This window comes from Vicugna pacos, chromosome 31 (genome assembly GCF_048564905.1).
Source record: "Vicugna pacos chromosome 31, VicPac4, whole genome shotgun sequence".
NCBI classification, from domain to species: Eukaryota; Metazoa; Chordata; class Mammalia; order Artiodactyla; family Camelidae; genus Vicugna; species Vicugna pacos.
In genome coordinates, this window is record NC_133017.1 from 9,208,496 (window position 1) to 9,221,915 (window position 13,420).

General features: G+C 36.4%; 1 protein-coding gene across 1 annotated transcript in view; it reads right to left on the reverse strand.

The window, feature by feature from the left end:
- The window catches only part of LOC140690592 (ankyrin repeat domain-containing protein 26-like), a 48,657-nt gene that overhangs the window by 18,037 nt on the left and 17,200 nt on the right, over positions 1-13,420 (reverse strand). Inside the window, 9 exon segments of the mRNA XM_072952459.1 lie at positions 805-942; positions 1,786-1,969; positions 3,137-3,347; positions 5,511-5,652; positions 6,142-6,242; positions 7,820-8,074; positions 9,824-9,896; positions 10,080-10,108; positions 12,530-12,623. Coding sequence (XP_072808560.1) covers positions 805-942; positions 1,786-1,969; positions 3,137-3,347; positions 5,511-5,652; positions 6,142-6,242; positions 7,820-8,074; positions 9,824-9,896; positions 10,080-10,108; positions 12,530-12,623 — 1,227 coding nt within the window.

Genomic DNA, 13,420 nt, shown 5'->3' on the forward strand with positions numbered 1-13,420 from the left:
CTTCTGAGTCTACGACTCTTACACCAAACCAAAGCTACTTCTCTAGGATAAATACATAAACACAAGAGAAGCCTTCTATTTCCCTAATGGTGAATACACTAAAGGTAAAGAAGGTCAAATTTACAGAGCTCTTCTTAGAAAACCAGGAGACTATTTGCTTCTGCAATAATTTTTATTTCTTCTTCATGCTGTTTATAACAGTAATGGATGTGAAACAGCAGGGAAATACAGTGAACTGTTTTATTAAAAATAAAGTCCTGATCAATAAATTATCACTAAGAATAGATTATGGCGTATCTATCACTGTATTCGAAAGCTCCTTGTACTGAAATCGGATACCACATGGAGCAGAGCGTTACCTTTTATCACACGTAGGAGAATGACACCCAAACTACGGTTTCTGAACTGGCTATACTTTTTCCTTCTTACCATCAGTGGAAATGATAAAGTAACCTCTCCATTCATCTATCAAAGGAGTGAGATCACTGCCAGAAACTAGAATGCTTGCCGTTAGTAGCAACAGTTTTGGATCATGGAAAGTTCATCAATTCCTATGGACAATATTAACAGCCTCTCCTTGGATGAGGCCATTGTGAATGTCACTACATCACTGTTGCCGGCAAGTGGATTTGAATTCAAAATATCGCTTTATCCAATAGACCAGAAATGAAACCCCCAGAAAATGTATTTACATATGCAGGCTTTTAAAACCCTCTATACTTTCTGTACCTACAGTTTTGGTTTTTAAACTACATAAGTATACAAATTCACACACACACGTTTGAAGATGACTAAAGAAAATACCTCAGCATTCATTTTCTCATTAGCCTTTTCTGCCTCCTTTTGTTGGGAAAGACGATGGGCCAGGACTTCATCTTGTATTACTCGGGCATTCTGCTCTCGGGAAAGTTGTCTCTGAGCGTCATTTCGCTCTTCTAAAACCTGGAGACATATGACATTAGGGTTTGGGTTTTACACCATGAAAAAAAGTCAAAAAAAGCTTAGGAGGGGAATATTTAAAAAAATTTTTAAAACCTGTTAATAAGAAATAGCCTTTTTAAGCACAGGGACCTTTAATGCACATAAATAACAAATTCTAATACACATGACAGCTAAATGTATCACAGAGCAAAAACACAAGGGATGTAGTATCATGAAAGAAAAATTTTTTAGCACTTTTTAACCTGAGTTATAGTCATTTTACAATGTTGTGTCAAATTCCACTGTAGAGCACAATTTTTCAGTTGTACATGAACATATATATATTCCTTGTGACTTTTTTTTGGGAGCTACCACAAGATCTTGCATATATCTCCCTGTGCTGTACAGTATAATCTTGTTTATCTATTCTGCATATGCCTGTCAGTATCTATAAATTTTGAAATCCCAGTGACAGAAAATTTCTTTATAAGGCATTTAACCAGTTCCATCATAGTCTCAAGGTGATTTAGCCTGGATTTTAACTTCAAAAAGCCAAAATTAACACCTGGATTTGAATTAGACTTGTTACTTTGTTCAATGGACCAAAACCGTCAATCTTTATGTTAATGATGAAGCTCAATTTAACTTCCATTCCTTCATTCAGAAAAGACACAGAGCATCTATTAGATGCCAAGAACACCAAGAAATTAGTAAATTAAGCTCTAAATGTCATAGTTCATATTTAGGATGAGATAACTTTTATTTGTTTTAAATGAAAATATAGATTAATTCAAAAGAATATTATAAATAATATTGATGAAACAGTGTTAGAGGTACGAAACTTTCACATTATGACTAATTTACCTGATTTGGTTTATTCCTTACGCTCTTCAGTTTGCATTCTAGTGCTCGGGCAGTGCTTTCAAGTTGTTGTTTCAGGTCAACTTGCTCATTGTATTGTTTCTCTTTTCTTTTTAAATCATCCTTACATTTTTCATATAATGTATAAGCATTTTTCTTCTTCTTGTTTTCTTGTTCTAATGTGCATCTGCAGTGAAATATGCTTACCTTAAAATTTATTTTGTTAGAAAATTAAAAGTTCACTTTATGATGTGATTCTTCACATGCTCATTTATTACCCTAATGGAATTTCTATGTTCTCAATTTTTTTTTCATTTCTAAGTCTCACATTTTAATTTCCTCACTTCAATCTCTTCATAAAGATATACACACACACATACGTTTGAAAAGTAGCAATGAAAAGACAAAATGCTACTGGGTTTCAGACAAGAGTAACTCTGGTCAATAGTGTAGGAAAGAAATCTTGCAATTATTCAGTAAGGTTTGAATTGAAAATTACCCTTTTTTCCCCACATAGTCATAAATTACTCCTTCATTGGGACAGAGAATTTAGTTACTAGTTAAAAGAGAAGTTGCTATTTAGAAACAAATGTATAAGTTCATGAGAGATAAAATTTCAACTTCCTGAAGTATTACAGGGACTCCTACATGATCTCCAGCGGAAGGTTAACATCCGCAGGTGTCTTTTCTAGAACACAGACCCGCTAATTAGCATAATCCAAGGCGAGGCTGGGGAGTCTACTCCCTGATGCCCTACACTATGTTTCTTCTTTTGCAACACTTTGAACTTACCTTGTGGAATATTATATTTATTTAGTAAATCATTTTTAAATCCCTTTTGGTACAAGGCAGGATCCACAGTAAGTAATTAAAAAATAAAGAGTAATCCATGCTTTCAGCATAGACCTTTGAACTAATCTTATCTCTGTATGAGAGCGATGCTGAATAAACTAACCAGTAATCACTTTCCACTTTACTTTTCAGTCCATCCATTCATATGTTAAGAATCAAACTGCATAAATTTTTTTTAAAGTTTCTGCCTTGAGAAAAATGGTCATTTCATAATTCTGCAAGTGGGAATGTAAAGTAATACAAACTTTCTGGAGGACAATTGAGAGATAAGGATCAAAGATTTGTTTTAAAGAAATATAGGAGGATATATATATGTAAATATATATATATATATGGCTGTGTTATTTCCAAGAGTCTCATATTCCACAATATTAATGAAATTTTCTCCCCTGTAAAATCCCAAAAGGTAAGTGAGCAATTATAAGACTTCTCCTACATACCTACAGTATTAAAGTAAATATAAAGAGTTCAAATATTTCTTTAAAACCAAGAAATTCAGTACCTCATGCGGCAGAGCTCTCGTTCCCGCTCCACATTTTCAAGTTTTAACTGTGATTTTGCTTCTCTTGTTTTCAGCAGCTCTGTGTGTAGCCAGTCCACCTTATTTTCCATTTCTTTAAGTTTTCCTCTAAGTACTGCACAGTCAGATTCTTTAAGTTCTATTGATCTGACTGAATCAACTGGATCCTGAATGTTCAATAACCGATCAGAATCTGCATTAGGAAGAAAACAAAAACAGAAACAAAATACATGAATACTTTTTGTGTATAAAGAACTGTGCAATTTCACATTCATCCATCCATACGTTGAACAAATGGATATTGAGCATCTATAACGTGCAAGACATTCTTCTAAGCTCTGCAGATATTAAAAGAGTGACAAAGTAGTATTATGAACATTACGCAAATAAATTTGACAACTCAGATGAAGTGGGTAAAATTCCTTGAAGGAGAGAAATTACAAAAGCTCAATTAAGAAAGAACAAACAAGCTAAAAAAGCCCTATATCTTAAAAACGAAAACAAAAGTCCTATTTAAAGACCTTACAACAAAGAAAACTCCAGTCCCAATGGTTACACTGGTGAATTCTACCAAGTATTTTAGGAAAATTTAATACCAGTTCTACACAAATTCTCCTCAAAAAACGAAGAGGAAGAAATATGTCCTCATTCTCTAAAACTGACATTACCCTGAATCCAAAACCAGACAAAGATGTTACAAGAAAGAAAACTAATGTCATGAAAATGGAGGTAAAAATTCTAAACAAGACATTAGCGAATTAAATCCAACAATACAGGATAATTCATTGTGACCAAGTCGGGTGTATCCCAAGAATGCAGGGCTGTTTTAACACTTAAAAATCAATGCTATTCATCATATTAACAAACTAAAAAAGAAACCATATGATCATGTCAGTGGATAAAAAGAGGCACTTGTCAAACCTCAACACCTATTCCTGATAAAAACTTCCAGGAAACTAGGAACCAAGGGATCATCTTCACTATGACAAAGATCTATGCTAAGCCTACAGCTGACACCATACGCAACGGTGAAAAACGGAATGCTTTTCCCAGAAGGTGAGGAACCGGACAGGAGTGGCTTCTCTTACTCCTTCTAATCAGCACTATACTGGAGCCAGTGCAATCAGGCAACATAAAGAACCAAAAGGCATCTGGATGGGAAATGAAGAGGTAAAACTGTCAGCTAATCAGCGGGGAATATGATTATATGGTGCGAGTCAGCTAACTCCAACCTGTGGGCTGGGTTGCTTGCTTTGGTAAATAAACTTTTACCACATCCATTACAGCCACGTCCATTAACTTGTGTATTGTCTATGGCTACTCTTGTTGCAACGGTGACAGAGCTGATTAGCTGTGACAGGGAATGTATTTATTTATTGGCTGTAAGTCTTAAATGTGAACTATCTTTAGTAAGACAGTAGTTTAAAGAAGAAAAAGCTTGACCACCTCTGGTTATGTAGAAAATCTGAGAGAATCCATAAAAAGGCTACTAGAACTAACAAATAGGTTCAGCCAGGTTGGAGGGCACAGAGTCAGCATACAGAAATCAACTGTATTTCTATCATCAGAAACTAAAATTTAAAATACATTATTTTAAAACAAATAAATAAAAATATACAACTTATAACCTCACAGAAAAATAAGAAATACAGGTAAACTCATAAAAGACGGAAAGACCCAGACACTAAAAACTCTAAAATATTACTGAGAAAATCAAGGAAGACCTATGTAAACGGAGAAATCAACTTTGTTCGGGGTTAAAAATTCCGTATTGTTAAGAAGTCAATTCTCCCCAAATTAATCTACAGATTCAACATAATCTACATCTCATTTCCAGGACACTACCAGACTTTTTTTTTTTTTTTACATTGACAAGCTGATTCTAAAACTCATGTGGAAAGAAGGGTAATAAAAGGAAACAAGATGAAGCCAGAGGACTGTGGCCTTTAACCATGGAGCTACAGAAGCAGGAGCTGGATTTTAGGCAAGGAGGTAACAAAGACCTGAATTTTAAAAACTGTCTAGTAATCACGGTTGCGGTGTAGACCAAGGTCCCAGGAGGCGGAGCGGCGGCCAAGAAAGTCCTGAGGTGATTTCAGCGTTCTAGGAGGGAAGCAGCGATGACCTGACCCCGGGTGAAGGCGTAGGAGCAGCAGAGGCAACAGAAAGCACAGGGAGAGGGGACGGCCACAGCCCCTGGCTGGCAGCGCACACGTCTGATTCTGCTTCAACACAGAGCAGGCTTCTGAGACGCAGTGGCCTGTGACGCAGCCGTGCTCCCCGGGCAGCGCTGGGTGTGCGTACATCACCGCGAGACACTTAAACAGGCTGTGCAGTCACACGGGGGGGCGCCTACCTTCACTCTCCGGGCCAAGTCGTTTGACTGGCCTCAGGGTGTTCTTAGAGTTATGGAAAAACGACTCAGAATCCTCGGAAGCTGTCCCCGGTGACAGAGTTAAGTCATCGAGGCCATCCACAGAATTCATCTGCTCTTTGACCTACGAATAAATAATGCTATTTCACAGTGTCCAACATAGTTATAAAATATGCTCAGTGTACAGAGGTGATAGATATCCATCTTTTTATGAGAGCAAAAACACAGACACTTCTCGAAAGAACTGATTTCTGTCAAAAGGCTAACTTTATCAATAGTGTTTCTAAATGATTTTTAAGTAAATGTTTCTACAACAAAGGAGGATTTTCTGTTTTTCCACTCTATCTTTTATAATTTTTTTTACCACAGGAAAACAATATTCAGGAAGGTTTTTTTGCCTCAATTCCAAGGATAAAGTTTAACTATAAATGATTATAGATCCTAACAATACTTTAAGTTTTGTAACTAGATAGAATGCTATTAAAAACTAAATATTAAATAATTATTTATTGACTCTAAAAGTCTAGTTTGAAAGGCAATTTCTTTTGAACTGTGTTATTAAAGCACAGAAAACAGTATTAAACCAGAAATTTAAATTTACATTTTTACATACCTGTGAGTGGTTATTTTCACTTCCATCAAGTCTTTCTTCCTCTTCCTCAGATGTCCTTTCTAAGTCTAGGTCTGCTGAAAAATGAATATGCTTAGTTAAAATTCATTTTTATCTAGAACAGCTAGATAAAAGGCATCATCTTTATAAAAACATAAAACACATTTCATCAATTGACAGTTTAAATTAAGCTTCATCTTTAGCCGGATATTTACTTCTTTAAGAAATACTTCTAATTATTTAAAACTTCAACAAACTATTTGGGAAATACTAGATGTTACCAGATTAAAGGCACACAAACATCTCAAAGTTTCACTCACAAACTGATTCACCAGACATGAACAAAACAAAGAGAAATAAAACAAAATTTAAAAATACAGTAGAAATATACAAAGTCACGATAGACTCTATTCTCTACCTCCTAACAGTACCTTTTTTAACAACATACCAAGCTTCAAGAGCAATGTCATTCATGGTTTCCAAAATTATTGCTACTTTTTATGCTTTTATCTTTCCTTTATCTGAAACGTTTCCCTCTACTGTTCTGACAAGTTCCTTTGCCTCTTTGAAGAGTCAGCCTGCTCTGTGAAGTCCTCCTTGATTACAGCTCTCTTTCCGCAGAGACACAGGGATCTCTTTCCTTGGAGCTACCTTGGTACTTCACAGATTTTTCTAGTGTGTCTTCACCAGCTGAACTGTAAACTATTTCTTTACATGTCTATCCTCTTTGCTACCATGCTGTAGAGGACACTCTCTTAAAAGTATCTGTGTATAAACTATTTATTAGAAAAACTTTCAGTTTTGAGCTTGTAGTCACTACTATAGGAGATAACTGAGAATCTTTTCCAAATACAACATTAATTCTGCAGGTAAGGATAGAAAAGATAAAACTACAGGAGCAGAAAAAACATTGTAAGACTTATTACTACAGCTCTGATTATATCACTGATTAAGGCATTAAATTAATTGGTATATAAAGTAGAACACGTATTAGATGTGGTTAATCAACAGACTGGGTATCCTAGAAGAATTAGAATTGATATTCCATATATTATTTTTAAGTGATCAAGCACTCCTTAAAAACCAATATCCTTTTCGACCCATCAATCCATTAAAAATAATAAAACAAGCTGATACACTGTGCAGACACAGTTAAGAAGGAGGTCCTGTGTAGCAAATTCCCAATGTCTGCCACTACCGCTGGGAAAGCCACTTCTAACATACAGAAAGGCAGAGAATATACTAGAAATACTTTGATATTTAGTTGCAGAGGTGCTTTTTCAGTTACACTGAATACAGCTATAACAAATATTTATAAATTCAGAGCTAGATAAAAATAAAGCTAAGAAACCATACTTTGAGAAGGGAATCTATGGATGTCCACCTAGGTTTCCCAACTACTCACAAAGCTCTAGACATCATCCTCCTACCCGCTCTCAGGAGTGTGCTAAATACTATTCTGAACGAACTTACTTTCTCCTAATTCTCTTTGCTATTTAATATGTTGCTTTGATCAGAGGTTGAATGTAAATGTCATGCAAAAAGGTATTGTCCAGTTGTAGGTTGCATAAAAGGAGTAAACACAAAGGAGATCCTGCCACAAAATGATTTCTGCAAAGTCAGAGTACGGTGAAGCCACGCACAGGTAGACCATGGCTAGCTCTCTGTGCTGCTTTATTACGTTCTTTGCTGCTTCTGTTCTCTGGCAGCTGTGACTCACACAGGCCACGGAGCGCTGCGTTTTCTGACACAGACACGGCTCCAATATTCACCCGGTCTTTATCTACCAGGGCCGTCTGCCTCAGTTCTGTGGGTGCTGACTGGTTTGTGGTCACTGATTGTGATACCAACGGACATTTGTCAACTTTCAAATGCTTGGCTCTTTGACCAGCCTCATTATTGAGGCTCAAACTAGTAGAAACCCACTCTGAAGGACCTGAAAACAAAGTTTCCACTTATTAGAATGTGAATAACAATACAAACTTGACTAACTTTTACAAATTCTCTTCCCAGAGCAGCAGCCCCATGCCCTCCTCTCCCCCAAACACACTGCTCCTTCCCAGCTGGTTGCACTTTACATGTCATTGCTGTTCATATAGGGAACCACTGTCTCTCTTTTTTCTACCTTTTCTAGTATTACTAATTTGGATTCACTCATCACTCTCTAGAAAACAGTCTATATTCTGTAAGAGCTTTATGAATAATTACGACTCTTCAACATATGAAGTTTTTCATTAACAAAATGTATGCCTAACCAGCCATTTACTGGACGTTTAAATATGCATGACAGTATTGAGTCCTAGAGATGCGGGCTTTAAGAAAACTTCTACTGAATGGTACTACTTAAATTACAATGAGGCAGTCTTTCCTCAATGTACCAATATCTTCAGAATTCTTACCTTAAGCCTTGGATAAACATCATAAATTTATATAAGAAAGGATAGCCTTGAGTGACTAATTTTTTCCATATAAAAATAGGGTAAATCTACGTACAAACTAGATCCAAAGAGTACAGAGTGCCATCAGACAGGAAATACATAACAAAAATGTTTTCCTTTTTTAAAAAGAATTAAGTTGTCAGATTCAAAATTTTTAAGGCAAGTTAAAGAAAAAAAGGCAAGAAATGTAGACGTGAACTTTAAAGCCCACCTCATCACAAGGGCCCCTTTATTATTTCACACCCATGAACCCTGTTTAAAACAGCAGTTCTCAAGTGTCATCTGAGAAGCCCTGAAGCCCCATGTTCCCTCCATCTAGGGAGTCCAGGAGGTCAAAACTATTTTCACAATAATACTGAATGCTATTTTCATTCTCATTCTCTGTTAAGTGTGCAGTGGAGGTTTCCAGATACATGACATTTGAGAACATCATAGCTCTAATGGCTAATGGAATGTTTGTGCGTGCTTGTTTTTTAAATCTTTCAGTTCTATTTTCTAATATACTAAACATCAATAGATACAACCCACTTAACAGTTCTTCAGAATTTTCAATAATTTTTAGTAGTATAAAAAATAACCTAAACCCAAAAACTTTTAGGATTATTGCTTTAAAAGATCATATCTACCAAACATTAAGGTAGGACTAATTACTTCCATCATTTTTAATAATCAAAGACACCACACACACACACACACACACACACAGAGAGAGAGCGCTAATCAAAACATCCAGTTGCCTTAAGACATTTGGGCTAGGGAAATAGCTCAGTGGTAGAGCACATGCTTAGCATGCACAAGGTTCTGGGTTCAATCCCTAGGACCTTCATTAATAAATAAATACAGAAATAAATATCATCAATGTGATAGCACTAGATGAAATAATTAAAGTGAAATATGACTGACATGTTAGCAAGTGAAGCTTTACTCTACATAAAGGTCAGAATTCAATTAAGCATTTTAAAACTCTGGAAAAATCTTAGAACCTAATAATCTCTCAGAATCCCTGAGAAGTACAGGGACTCCAAACTGAGCACTTTGGTGTCTCCCAACATCAATAGAAACATCCAAGTCAAAGCTGACATTTTAAAACTCTATTTCTTATGCTTATACATATTTTTCAAACATGGATACCGATCATAACACCTGCCTTACTTATATCATCTTTCAATTAAATTAGAAAAAATAAAAGGAATTAGGAATAAGAAGACTACTTCATTTCACAGTTAAATTTGTATTGCAAAATTTACCTGATTTGAATCTTTGTAAATTCTTCATTGCTCGTGTTTTTTTAGGAACAGAATCTTTCACTCCAACTGCAGGCTGAATGGTTTTTGAAACAAACTGATTAATCATGTGCATTTGATACAATCTGTAGTAATAATTCAAGGGGGGAGGGTCTAGCTCAGTGGCAGAGTGCCTGCTTAGCAGTGCATGAGGTCCTAGGCTAAATTCCCAGTACCCTCATTAAAAAAAAATTCAAGATAAAAGTATAAAAGTTTTTACCTTCAGGTGAGGATATTTTTCAATAGAACCTAAAAGCCAAAAGGGACACATAATCAATTATAAGTAAATATGAAAGCCAACTATCCAGTCATGTGGTTAGTACTGAGCGCAATCCTCATGCTTGCTTTGGAAATGAACACGTTAGGTTTCGGTGTTTTGTTTTTCAGGGGCAGTTAGGACAGCAACAAGACAGACATATGAATCCATGATAGATACTGAATAAAGAGCAGGAATATAGGTTTAACAAAACATGCAGTTAAGATGTCAGAAGTACGAGTACGTTTCAAATGACTTTATAAAATAGAAACGTGTACATATACAAGTGTGAACATGCTGCCTGAGGAGGAGAAAAGCGATTTTTAATCAGAGGAACAAGTCACGGCTCCAAGAAGACAAAAGTGAAAGCTGATGGTAAAATGCAACAGCACATCTTTCATGCGACTGACACCATTAGACTACAAGTGTTTATCATGCTCTTCAATTTGTCCTGTGATTCAGGAAGTCCACAGTTGTGATGGCAGCTCATTTGAATGTGCAGTTCACTTCTCATCAGAGAAAGTGTTATGAATTGATCAGCCTGGATACACACTTGTAGAATAATTGTTCATAAAAATATTCATATTTTCCCATATCCACATGGGCTACCAGTATGCCTACATTTCTTGGATCCTCTAGCCATCAAAGTTTCTTGATCCACTCATGCAAGAAAGAATGTATACTGAGTTTTCAATATTGAAATCTGGCGATCAAAAAAAAATTTCATTGCCACAGAATTATTAGACATTAAAAGTCTTTTATGTTTCAAAACCTGTGTAGTATTCACTGAAAATAACAACTTTAGCATTTATGGAATGAATCCTATTAATTTCTTTTATTTCCAAAATTGGTTTGGTAAATCAGGCTAATGTATAAAAGGATTCTTGTGAAATAAATATCTTATCAAAAAATAACATATATTAAAAACAACAACAACAACAACACAGCCAATGCTTCATATTCAAGTTAGTCTCATTTGAATAACAAATACCAATACAACATTTATCTTTGAAGCCTGATAGGAGGAGAGGCTGTGGTTTACCCCAATTCTAGGCCCCCTCCTGATTCCAGTATTCTCTGGATTGGCAATGATCTAACCTGGCTTCAGTGCAAATACACTGATGCCATCGAAAAGGAGTTCTCTCAAGTTTCCCCTCAATTCCAAAATCACCTACCTGCGGCTTTTTTTCCTCCTTCCTTCCTTTCACTTTCCTCTTCAAAGGTACCTCTACATCTGTGGTCTTAATTCTTCCCCTTTTCTATTCTTTTGATGGACGATCCCCACCACTTCTTTTCCCTCTCTGCTTAGCAGCAGTAGCTTACACCTCTAATTTCTACTTCAACTCTTTGCCTCCCTCTGACTATGAACGTGCTCAGAAAGAAAAACAAAATCGTGCTTTTCCTTGTTGCTGTTGTCTTTAACTCCCCAGTGGCTCTTCTTCCAGATTCCCTTAAACACAAGTCTACCCTCTGAGCGTGATCTGAAGACCAGCAACATGGGCATCACCTGACAGCTTGTTAGAAACGCAGACCCACTGCTCAGAATGTGCGCTTTTCACTGGGTCCCCAGGTGACTAAAATTTGAGAAACTCTGGTCTATACCGAGCCTGCTTCTATAGCACTCGGACTTAACTGATCCCTCTGAAACAGCCGCACGCGTCTCCCAGTAACACTTCCCCAAAAACTGCATCAGGATCTGCAGACTTTTCAGTGGACTCTTTACCAGGCTCCAGCTCCCCTGACCTCCCCGGAACGCACCCTGCTCTCCACCTCTTTCCCACTCTCTTCTGTTGGCCTATGAGACACCATCCTATAAGGCAGCAACACGCTGCATGACACGAAGGTCCAGACATTGACAGCTGACCACACCCGCCTGTGCTCACCGGCAGCCACACCCAGCTCTGCGTGATCAGGTACCGCAGTCCTCGCCGCCTTCCTAACGGTCAGGGGACGGGCGAGTGAGACATTCTGCTGTGCCTCCTGGACAAGGTTTGGTGCTGGAAGGAGCTCACTTCATACCCGTCTCATTTCAAACACTCTTCCCTTCCTTCTTCTAAAGAACTATTCTACATTACCGCATCCTGCCAGGGACCCCCCTCCTTTTCCTTCATTTACTCCCCTCCTCTCTACCTCCCTCATTCTTCACTCCCTCCTTCCCTCCTCCTGGTTTCCTGACTGTCCTCAGGTCACAGAGCATCTTGAAACAAAACTAACAACTGAGCTCCTTAAACAGCATTCTAGTTTAATCTGTAGCTGACACCTGGTAAGATATACAATTTACTTCCTTTTCTCCTCTTTTTTCTCACTGTATGTTCAACAGGTGATTTTCTTTGGCTGAGAGAATAGATCCAAATCCATGTTTTAAATCAACATTCTGTAAAATGACTTTTTTTGGAATAAAATACAGTACTTACTTTCTATTTGTCCATTTAATGTATTTTTTTCTCCTAGATCTGCAGCTCCAGATAAATGATCAACACGGTTTGGTAGTTCAATCTCTGAGATACTCTGTTGAAATTAATATTAATAATGAGTTGCATAAAGATTTCCTGATCCCTTTCTAAGAAAATACCTGCATTTCCTATCTTATTATTATTTTTTTAATTTCCTACTTTAAAAGCAATTAGACTCGAAAACAAAATAAGCATATCCTGGAAACCCAAACATTTAAATAGAAAATTACATATGCACTCTTTAGATCAAGTCTATCTTTTATCTTCAGTTGGCTTTTGATCTTCTGTAAACTGAGCATGGAAAGCTAGAGCAAATATTTCCACAGACAAAATACTGACTTACATGCAGATTTCAACAAAGAATTAACTTCAAAGCACCTAATTCCATTTTGCATTCCTCGACAAAAGAAGAGGACGTTTAAAAAACATATGTATTTTTATACGTATAACTGAATTGCTTTGCAGGTACACTTGAAACTAACATTATAAACTGACTCCACTTCAATAAAAAATTAAAATACATATTAAAATATATTCTTTAATAAGTATGCTATACATTTAAAATGTTTCTTAGGACAGATATTGTTTTTAGCATTAAAATAACATACATGGCATGAAAACAAGCCTTGGAGCCTGTCATGTTGAGTATTAACAGAACACTGTGGAAACTGCTACATTTCAGTAAACAAAGGCTTAGCGAATCTATTATTTGATAAAACTTTTATTGATAGGGAAAATAGTTGAATAAAGTACCAAAGTAGAAAGAAAAACATTTATGTTTAAATTAACAGCAGAAAAATTTTAAATGTAGCTATGCAGCTCTTCAAAGAAGTACCATAAGCTTTACTTCAC